The sequence below is a fragment of the Plutella xylostella genome, chromosome 3 (genome assembly GCF_932276165.1).
Source record: "Plutella xylostella chromosome 3, ilPluXylo3.1, whole genome shotgun sequence".
NCBI classification, from domain to species: Eukaryota; Metazoa; Arthropoda; class Insecta; order Lepidoptera; family Plutellidae; genus Plutella; species Plutella xylostella.
Genome location: NC_063983.1, coordinates 4280036 through 4291838, shown reverse-complemented (window position 1 = coordinate 4291838; position 11803 = coordinate 4280036). Strand labels below are relative to the sequence as shown.

At 37.6% G+C, this 11803-nt stretch overlaps 1 protein-coding gene across 1 annotated transcript; it reads right to left on the bottom strand.

Moving 5' to 3' along the window:
• Nucleotides 1–1575: 1575 nt before the first annotated feature.
• LOC105380098 (twist-related protein) lies at nt 1576–2902 on the bottom strand. Its single transcript, XM_011549594.3, has one exon. The coding sequence runs from the start codon at nt 2801–2803 to the stop codon at nt 1982–1984; it is 822 nt and encodes a 273-aa protein (XP_011547896.3). The 5' UTR covers nt 2804–2902; the 3' UTR covers nt 1576–1981.
• Between the last annotated feature and the right edge of the window lie 8901 nt (nt 2903–11803).

The window sequence follows — 11803 nt, the reverse complement described above, 5'->3', positions numbered from 1 at the left end:
CACAGCATTCAAAAAAATAGGTTTTCCGTGTAAAGTGAGTTGTCCTTATCTTTGCATTATTGCTTATGACTGCAGCAAAGCATCATGTCAAAATTCATAAATAAAGTAACTGCAACGTTGATCATCTACTACTAAGTCAATTACGTGTTCGTATTTTTTTAGTTTTTGGACGAACGGGTAATAAATAACTGCTGTGGCTGTGAAGACCATGCATTTTTGACATTCAAATAATAAATAATGAATTTTTAACATTATGGGAGCCTTAAAATCTTCCGTGGAGTACCTACACAGTTTCCAATAAATGAATGCAAGTGTGGGCATAAAATTACTAGGTCAATTTAAGTTTATGCCAAAACTAATATCAGAAAATCATGTATTGTTCAAACAACCTTAAAATAAAATTTCAGTAGCAAGTAAATCACAATATGCTGATAAATATGTGCCTGAGTTAGTTGAGGTGCCAATGTGTTTGAGCCAAATAGCGTATAAATATGACTAATAGTAAACATGTCGCATGTAAAAAGGAATTCATATAATTTTCTATAGTTCTCAGTAAAAATAATTGTTAAATATATAGTACCTAATGTATTTCACATTACTTATAAAAGTTTAACTAAAAAATGAATTGGTGATGCATTGAAAGCAGTAATTGTAATTGATATAACTATATTTTTTTAAATAAACCATGGTTTATTCTTGAAGCTTGTATTGTCGTGGTTGGCGGGTTATAAATATTTAGTAATGATACAGATATTCGAATTAAATTCATAGTTTCATTTATTGCTTTTGATGGTTAATTTATTTCATTTCTCCATATCAAATAAGTACTTACATAAATAAATAATGTTTATAATTATACCTACCTAAATTGACAGTTTCATAAATTAAATCGAAAATACCAATTTTACGTTTATATAATTTTCATACCAATTTTGGTCAGTTTATGCTCCCCAACAGTCAAATAAGGAATAGAATAGGAATAAATACTTAATGATTCAATCGACTATGGAAGAACCGTTAGATTCATTTGAATAGGTACTTACCAACTTATTCAAACCCATTTGAAGTTCCTAATTGCGTGCTGTCTGCTGTAATTGACTGTCTAAGATAGCATTTGTATTTTTTCCTAGAATTCCAAAACGCAGTGACACTTTAGATGCATATATAGGTACGAAAGCCTTCAATGTACTTCAAAACAACGATAAATTCATTCGAAACATACCTATTAAGTACCTCATGTAATTGTTATTAGGTACGTTATTTAACTTTGCGACTGTATAATCTCTTTATGCTCTTTAAGTATGTTGTAAATAGTTAGGTAATTTAAGTTATTTTATAGTAAAAAATATGTGACTGTACCTATGTAGGTATGAATGAAGTGTTAAAATCTTTACTTACAACGTTTTTGTTTAACTTAGGTAATATAGTTTTAATATTTTTTTGATGAAATTGTTAAGTATTGCCAATCAAGAAAATATAATTAGTTTATATACAGTTTTGTTGTTTTAACTCTATTATGCTGAAAACCTAACGGGTCTTGTGAGGAAAATGGGACATTGAAAAAAACAGGCCAGCTCGTATTTAGAAAATATTTATTAATGTTTATAAAAATAGTAAACTGATATAACCAACCTAAACATTACTGCAGGTAGTACAGTACCTGCATAATAATATCAAATGACGATCAGTAATTAGGTACTTACAATTGTAATTCATTTAAACATTGGCATTTAAATAACAAGTTACTACTTTGGTCTCAGCGAGTGTCTATTCTATACATATACATATCACTTGATTAAAATTATTTACACTTACAATAAACATTTGGCATTAACTTTTACCCTTAAAACTACCTATCACAATTTAAACAACATTGTCATGTTTGTAGTGTCTTTACAAAATAATCAACAATCGGAAATGGAATAGCTAAGCGTCTTCAACTGGATTCACCAAGAATTAAACCTATGTTTGGTTTGGAAGCTCACGTCTGTCCGTTGGTCCACTCTCCCTCCATTCTCCACACAGAGAACGCATAGCTCAGCTTGTCTTGAGCGAGGTACTTGCCGTGGTCGCTGCTCGCCTCACTACCATCGTTGCTGGACGTCTCGCTATTCGACAGTATCTGGTACAAAAACTCTATGTACTGCGTAGCCAATTGCAGGGTCTGGATCTTGGACAGCTTGTCGCTGGGTAAAGACGGAATGATTTGCCGTAAGCTGGCGAACGCCTCGTTCAAACTCTGCGTTCGCTGTCTCTCTCTGACGTTGGCCATGACCCGCTGTATCTGCATCTCTTCGAATGACTGCGCTTTCTTTCTCGCGGCTTTGGAGGATCGTTTCCGCGAGCGGCTCCTTTGTTCGTCGTTCTCGTCGCTGCGTTCCTCCGTGGAGGCGCGGTACACTCCGTCCTTCGCGCCCTCAGGGGAGCCGTAGAAGCTGCTGGCCTGGTCCTGAGAGTTGGAGTCGTCGAAGTAGAACTGCTTGTCGGACCTGGCTCGGTCGGCGGGGTACTGCTGGTCGTAGTGCGGGTACTGCTGCGGGTGGAACTCCCTCTCCTCGTTGTCGAACACCGTGTTGATGTGCGGCCAGGCGGCGGCGGCGGCGGCGGCGGCGGCGGCGGCGTGGTGGCGCTCGGGCCCGTGGCTCAGGTCCATGAGGCGCGCGGGCGAGGCGGGCGCGAAGCCCAGCGGCTCGCCCGAGTGGCGCTTCACCTCCATCGGGGCGTAGTCTCGGTAGTAGTAGTCGTCGTCGTACTCGAGCTCCTTCTCGCACTTGATAGTCACTGTGTTTTCATACGCGTTCATGTTGGTCGGCCGTGTGGGACCGGCGGGGCGCGCGCGCTGACTGCTGGAGGCTGGCGGCGCTCAATGGCCGCCCCCGCTCTGCCCCTTCATTGACAAGATACAAAAAACGACAGGTCGCTCACACGCAGGGCCCGCCCCCTCCGCGGGGGGGATGTGCGAGAGGGACGGCGATATGTCGTCGCGCTCCTCGGTTATGTGTTCCCTCGTGTCCATCATCTTTGATTAGGGTCGCCATTTTTGTCGTAAAAGGAGTTTCGCAAAAGTTTCGTAATTGAGGCGGTCTTGATAAATTATGGCTGTCTGGCGACAGATTTAAAAGCGGAAAGGTTATTGGTGTGCGTTAACATAATGTAGGAATGTATTTTTTATAATATATCTAAGTATCTTTATCGGTAGGACCAGTGTGTATTCTTTGTTCCCTGAAGATAATTAGTAAAAAAATTCAGTCATTCGGTACGCCATTAGGTATACTACCATATCAACATAATAATTAATCTAAACACACTAAATCTATGATCTTAAATAAATAAATGTTTATTAATTTTCAGACCACATAGTCCATAATAAGTGTTAGTAACAAAGTTCGGCTCAATCACCATCACTCAGTTTTTCCTAAACTTTAGCGCAAAATGTGGTTTTCGTATAAGTAGTAGACTACAGTCCTGTAACTGTAACAAACAACTTAGTTGTACACCAAGATATACGATAACATTTACACAGTTCAAGACACAACCATAAAGCTATATTTATGTATAATGAGGATACATATACTTACTTATGTAAGTAGGTATAGGTACGGCAGGGTGTTGGGTTCGCGAGTCGCTTGCATTCTGCATCAGTGAGAAAGCTTCCTGTCCAGTTTTGAATCCCTTTGATACTTAACTGTGTTGAAACATTTATTATAAACATTCGGTAAGTCATGAAAATTTTACAACTTAATCATGTTCTTTGTGTCATTTTAATTTACTTGGTGAATTATACCAGTATAAGATATGATATGAGAGTGGTTTGGAATTAAATAGGTTGGTTTTATATGTTTGATGTGTTCGATACTTTAATAAGTATTGGATTAATTTGCTTAATTAGTTAACCATCGTAGATAGACTATTTTATGTCTCATCTAATGAATGAACCCTACTTTATTTCAGAAATGCTTACAGAGGTTTTCACTAAGAACGCTCTTGTTGTTGTGCTTTCAAGTGGAACTTAACTCCCTATCTGTAGGTACCTTGATTGTTTATACTTACATAAGTAAGTTATTCATACATTATCTCCACTATCTACAGAGGTAAGGTAAGTTACTACTAACTACATTAAGTAGGCATACTAAATTATAATTTTCAGCATCCCAAAATTATACATAAAGCTGTCGAACGTTACATTTGAATATGACATCGCGAAGTAGTCATTCTGAGTTGCTATTTCTGTACGAAAAAGGGCAATAAAAATCCACTCCAATTTTACGAACGTCGCGACCACACATTCTCTTCCAAGGAGGTGTAAAAGTAAGAATACCAACGTGAAAATATTAAAATTTGGCGCCACCCTTTGCATGTAAGTTTTTTGTGTGTCGTGGCGGTTCGGCGATGGGCTGGGAGCTGGGAGCTAAATATATCGTTGACGCAACGGCACCATGAGACCCCGCTCTCACGCAAGGATCTCTTGTGTTTATATGGACTACGGTGAGTTGGTTTTCAGGAGTGGCGCTAGTTGTCTAATGTGTTACTCGTGATTTTGATTTGATATATTGTTAATGATGATACTACCGGGTAGTGAACATTACCTGTAAGTACAGTAATGGCAGTATGTTTATTTATAGTTGATTAGATAACGATGATCTCTAGATGTGTAGGTACTTGTATAACCAATACGTGCTTACAACCCCTACAACCTAGTTCATCATCATCATCACGACCCATAACGTCCCCACTGCTGGGGCACGGGTCTCCTTCCAGTGAAGGAAGGGTTTAGGCCTAGTCCACCACGCTGGCCAAGTGCGGGTTGGTGGACCCCAACACAAGCAAGCTTGTGCTGAGAGAGTTGTCGGGTAAGTGGGCAACCCGACTGTCAGATGTTTTGAAGCCGCCCGAAGGCCTCTGACTAGGCTTAACGACTGCTGCCGCAGCATCAACCGGGACCCACGGCTTAACGTGCCGTCCGAAGCACGGAAGCGTCCAGAAAAGCACCACTTGAAATTGGTCACCCATCCAATGGCTGACCGTGTCAGTTGTTGCTTAACCTCAGCGATCAGTTACGATCACTGAAGCCCGCTCGACTACGGACGCTTCACAACCTAGTTACCGGTAGGTAATGTAATTAATTACACGCAAGACCTAAGCCTTAAACTTTGGATAAATACGTCATAAATAGCGCGAAAAAGCATTCGCGTGTAACATCTGCAATCATGATTTTTATGACAGTATGCGTCGTATTTCTGTAGTTCATTTTTGGTCCGCAAGCTGTGTGTAATGGTTGTTTCAGCGATATTATAAATATTTAATTTATAGATATCGTGTGTCGGCGGCAGGACTAGGTGGAGCCAGCACGTTATCTGAAGGTTAGTGTGGGAGAGACTTTGATGGAAACCATTGTTTTTAATAACATTTAACAGGTTTCTGTGTTTTGGTTTGTTGTGGACATAGATGACTGAGATAAAGGGTGTAAAAGACTTCACGAATATTTTCAGTTTCAGTAATTTCATAGCATAATATTTTTCAAAATGTGTAAAAGCACATTACACATTTAATGGGGGTGATAGGTATCGATTACCAGCGATGATGTGTTAAATAACATTGTTGTAATTTTACATTCCTGAAAATCACCGCGATCAACCACCATAGGGTTTGTATCAATGTGCCTATATTTTTGATTCTGCGTTCTTCGGTTGTTTAGTTATTCCCAAACACACTTTGCAACTAAAATAATGTAATCATTTCTGCATTTCTTAAAACCACTACAGCATGAGTCATGCACATCTGTGCGTAAAAACGAACGGGATTCCCTAAAAATGCGTATTTCAACTTCATTCATATTGTTACCGGTACTTCGCTAGTTTCTCACGCCTTCCTACGTTCCTACTGATAAGCTAAAAGGTTAAAAACTGTAAATGGGTTTCAATTCGGTCTGTGTGAAGCATTACGTTAGGCGTTAGTCTTAGCTACCTGTAGTAGGATTTATATGTGGGCTTTAAACTTTATTGTAACTGCTTGGGTAATTGCTGTTTTATGGTAGTTTTCAAGACATGGCTAAATGTTCCCGTGAGATTTTGAAACTATAAATGTGGAGCTTTTGAAGTTTTCATCGACTTTAATAACTAATGTGAAATTTACATTTGTGGCTCTTTCAGCTGGAAGATATGACGTTAGGTATACCTAGTCATTGTTACCGTCATAAATTAAAATGTCCCCACAATATTATGAAGCCACCTATCCACCTATTATTAGAATCAATCCCCCGACTCCAACATGTAATCTCTTGAGTCTCTGTAAAGTATGAAACGTTGTCATCCCCTAGTTATCACTCCTACACATGTTTCTAGCTAACGTAGATTATCGCCTTTCTAAAAGTTTATTTTCCTAAGAACTTTTATGGCCTCTTGGGTTTATTTTTGCGCTTTTTAAGTCCTTACGCGGTTAAGATGTAACACCTAATTTAGATAGTGATAATAAGGGTTGGTTTGATGGGTCGGGTATTTAGAATAGATCATGTAAGCTAGATATTAAGTTTGTAAAATAATTGATACTTACCTAGGTAGGTAAGTGAGAAGGTACTTATTTGAAACTATTCTTAACCATGTACCTAGGTCATTGTCTATAGTTTGTAAGTACTTATGCCTCATTTATATATATAAAGATTTTTCAAAGATTTCCGTTCCGTTTGGTATAAAATAATAATTTACAGTTCACGTCATGATTTTCATTAAAACATAAATCAATTACGGCCGGTTTATATTTACCGATGACACCCATCACCCGTTAGCCATTAAATTAAACCTCTGGTTGGCTCGCTGCCAGAACCGACGACGAAAGAATTGATTAACTTATTCATAATTGTTTTATTTCGGCACCATTATGTACACCTAGAATGTAGGAAGGTACCTAGCCGGAAAAGGTTCTGTAATAAATAAACTTCAGAAACTCATAGTAGATGGTTTCCCACGGCTGGTCCATTCCTCCACAGATGGCCAACATACGCTGCCAAATACTGACCAACTAAATGTCCATTGTTTCTTCATAATAAAGGCGGAGATTAGGCTCTAAACGGCAATATCGTAATAAAATAATGTCTTGAAAACGTTCAGGATCGTAAAACATCTGCGGAGGCGTCCGCAGCTGCGCCGGCGCACCACGACGGAGAAAATACGTCACACGTGTGCCGTATCTATAGATGGGACGTTTAGCTTTTGCCGCCTTAGAACAATGGCCAGCGGAATCAAATGAAAGGCCGTCAGTCTTTTGTTTACGGGCGGTCTCAATTTTTTTTGCAGAAGAATCTGTGAATATTGTGTAAGGGTGTTTTTTTTAAATTGTGCCTATAAGAAATTAATGTACCTACCTAGGTGTTCCTTTGACTGTACTTACTTAAGTATCTTATTAAATCAAATGATAAATTAACCTACTCAAAATCATGATGACACTCTAGTCAGTAATTATATGGGTAAGTAGCTCATTATTAATTTGCACTTATTTATTTAAGTATAAGTTACTTATCTTAATCTAACTGAAGTACCCAGGTGCTAACGTAAAAAAAAATGCTAATACCGAAAGGAATTAATAAAAATAGCATTTCAACTTCTAATGAACGCATTAGCTTTGATTTCAGGTATCGCAGGTGTGCATGAATGAAAAGAGGTGTTATCTAGTTTTTTACCTGCGTTGCCGATAACGACACAATTTCACTCCACCCGTCTTTTGTTTTCCAACTAGTGCAAAGTTCAAGAAATAACGGACAGCTTTGTTGGAGCTTTTTGTGTTCTAGTGCAGACTAGTGCTTGTGGACACCTGCACTGACACGTCCACCACTGATGATCATTGAAGTGTGAGAACATTGTCTGAATATCTATTCAGTTTTGTTGTACCTGATTGTAGGTAACATAGTGTGGATCAGCAGGACCTAAGCAAATATAGTTTTATGAATCAATTTTGGAATCTTTTATAAGTGCTTATTAATTCAGGTTTCTGCTGAGGGTACTTAGATACTTTATTTTTGGGAAGTATTTCAGTATAATGGTATTACTATACGCTACCAGACACATTTTCCAAGAATGGCTATCACTTGAATCCCGACTGATTATTTATGATTGGTTTTACATAGCACCTGTGGTTTTACACTGATAGAAATACATATTTTAATTACTTATTTTATTTATTTATTCTTTTATTGCACAATATAGAAAAGTAATTATGTACAATCCGGTGGACTTAATGCTAAAAGCATTTTCTACATGTCAAGCTGCAGGAGGTACAGGGAGAAAATTGTATGAGAAGAAAATTATACATAAGTACTTATTCAATAAAATATAAGTTCATGTAGTCAGTAGTCATGCCTATGGGCTCGGCCCACTACACCTCGTGGTACGGTGCAGATGCGCCCCATGTGTAGCTTTTCTCTTCGCACCGACCGAGACGACGCCGGCGACCACGCTGGCGGGACTAGGCGGGACTTCAGGAATACATGCACTCCCATGTGGTGTGGAACACTGTTCTCTCCTCAGTCTTAATAAAATTAATACTGGCTACCCTGTATTTAGGTATTCTAGTTGGATTCGTCTCTCGACACGTTTTTGTCTATTCATGTAAGGGCAATGGGCATCACTCGAGAACTTATCTGTCAACCTATAGGTAAGTACCCAGTAGGTAATCCCACACACGGTTCATCCACCTGAAACAGACCCCCTATAACAGCGAACTTGTTTTGACAACGATTTTGTGATTCAAAATCTATTGAATTTTACACTAAGTATATACCTAATTAAGTACTTCGTAAATGTTACTTTCGCGACCCCACAGGGGTGAGTTAATTTTCACCACTGACAGAAACACTTATAGCAACCCTCTTTTCCTTTGGTGGCTTTTAAAATGGTTCCTAACGACACCGAAAACCATGTTCACCCTATTATGATCGCCGAAAGGTCCAGCTTTCACACGAACCGTGGTGTTTCAGCGAACCGGGCCGGTAACGTAACCCCACCGTCACATTCTACTGGAGACACGCCAACTGATGTATTACACTCATTTGTTTATTACATTTCTAATGCATTGTTTTGTTGAGTCACGAAAACGAGAACAGCGTAATTATTAATTAACTAGTCCGTTGGTGTCTTTTAGATTTGTGTTGGCATCGAAAGCACCACCAAGATGCATTGGCATTCTGTTTGGGTTCCTATCTATTGAAAGTTTAATACATTAACCATGTACTTACTTACTTAACTGGGATATTATTGTATGTAAATTTGTAAGCCCTGTCAGAAATTGAGGGTTAGGTACACGGTACACGACGTATGACATTTTATGAGCTGTTGAAAATGTCACCTAATAACGGCGCATTACCCGCACGAATACCTAAGTATAGTGCGACAAACTTATCTGTTCCGGTGACAGCGAACTAAACTGATCCATATATAATTATTTACTAATGAATTATATATTAATATTGATTAGATTGGTTTATTAAAACTGCAAGCGCGAATTTACACTACAGGCAAACGTAAAATCTTATAAAATGAAGAAATATTAGACATTTACGTGAGCTCTCACCGGAACAGATAAGTTTGTGGCACTGTACTTGTTGGTCATATTGGTATTTCATTCGAAGGATACAATAACATTTTATTGGCTTTGAGCAAAGCTAAATAAGAACGGATATGGGACCTAAAGATATCAACGCTGTTTGATATCAAAGTGAGCTTATTTTCGCAATGTTTTCCAACCGTTCACTCGATGACAGGAATAAAGCTCGAAATCTGGAATTTAATCCAATAATTATTAATTTATTAGTTATTTATTTCATAAATGTGTAAGTAGCTTCGATAGAAATAATAAACTAAAGTACCTACTTACTTGCCTACGTTACATAGGTATATAGGTACTTATACCTATTACCTACACATATTATTATATTTTTATGTATTCCAGCGTGCTGCTTTAAAGTTTTCCCGTGGGAATTCCAAAAAAAAAAGCCTACACCTATGAAAAATATCCATGGTGTCAGCTTACTCCATACTATACCAAATGTCATTAAAATCTTCAGTCGTTTTGATTTGAATAATTAACAAACATGTACACACTCGCAAACTTTCACCTTTATAATATCTATTAGTTAGTAGCATATTATTATGTTCACAAATTATTCTTATCAATAAAACCAATCTTTGAGCTCCATATATATTTTTTGCACAACTTTACATACGTAGTTATGTAGGTCCTTGTAAAAGTTTCAGTAGTTGGCGAAAATGTATTTTACTTAGGTAAGTACCTAGTTAACTCAATATGCACGTAGACCAAGTTTGCTACGTACCCTTGCGTCTCCTACTAAAACATTTAAACATTATATTTTTGGAAATATTTTTTTTAGCCTTGCTGAAATTCATTTGCACTCCGCAAAGATTAAGGAACATCTATAGGTACTTACCGATGTTAAACACAAAGTTTAAAGTGAAATAGTAGGTTCCAAAAGCGGCAATAACTACCGACATTACAAACATTTCATAAATGCATACTGATTTATAAACATAGGTACGTGTAAGTACATAGTTAGTATAGTTACATAAGTACCTTACCTACCTACCATTCATGCATGCAAAGTCTACATCGCGGTATCAAAAAATCTTACGCCCCTAGAATAGGTACAAGTTCTAATTGATATTCACCGGGGTCAGTCTCCTCAAGGGAGGCCAGTGTGTACCGAGCTGGCTTGAATCGGTAGCTCCTTCAGATGAGCTCGCAAGAGCTGATAACAGTCAAAACCATGATAAATGATAAAACTATACCTATGAGATGATGACAGTACAAGCTAACGCTTAACTTGACCCCACTTTTTTAACCGACTTAGAAAAAAGGAGGAGGTTCTCTATTCGCCTGCAAAGTAGTTATGTTTTTTTCTTACTATAATTAACAAACATACACACTCGCAAACTTTCACCGTTATAATACCTATTAGTTAGTAGCATAATTATAGTATTATGTTCACAAATTATTCGTATCAACAAAAACATTATCAATATGCAATCATTGAGCTCCATATAGTTTTTTTGCACAAAAAATAACTAAGTAGGTACTTATAAATTGAATAACTTTACATCCGTGTAGGTCCTTAGCTTACTTACCATAAAAGTTTCAGTGGTTGGCGAACATTTATTTTACTTAATTACCTAGTTAACTCAATATGCACGTACAAGTTTGCCCTAAGTGTACCCTTGCAGAAACATTTAAACATTATTTTTGGGAATTTTTATTTTTTGCCTTACTGACATTAACACGAAGTTTAAAATAAAATAGTAGGTTCCAAAAGCGGCAATAAGTACCAACATTACAAACATTTCATGAATACATACTGATTTAGAAACATAGGTAGGTGTAAGTAGTTACATAAGTACTTTACCTACCATTCATGAATGCAAAGTCTACATCGCGGTATCAAAAAATCTTACGCCCCTAGAATAGGTACAAGTTCTAATTGATGTTTGTTGGGGTCAGTCTCCTCAAGGTAAGCCAGTGTGTACCGAGCTGGACTGAATCGGTTACTCCTTCAGATGAGCTTGCAAAAGCTGAAACAGTCAAAACCATGATAAATGATGATAAAACTATACCTATGAGATGATGACAGTACAAGCTAACGCTTAACTTGACCCCACTTTTTTAAACCGACTTAGAAATAAGGAGGAGTGTGTTTTTTTTTCTTGTTTTAGACTACAAAAAGTGGGATAATTTTTTTTTCTATTTTCTTATCATTCATTTTAGTATGTATCTACCTAAACCTCTACCATGTACTGTACCAATCTAC

Excerpts from the sequence above, each read along its gene's own strand:
- LOC105380098 (XM_011549594.3), bottom strand. The coding sequence starts at position 2,803 with ATGAACGCGTATGAAAACACAGTGACTATCAAGTGCGAGAAGGAGCTC.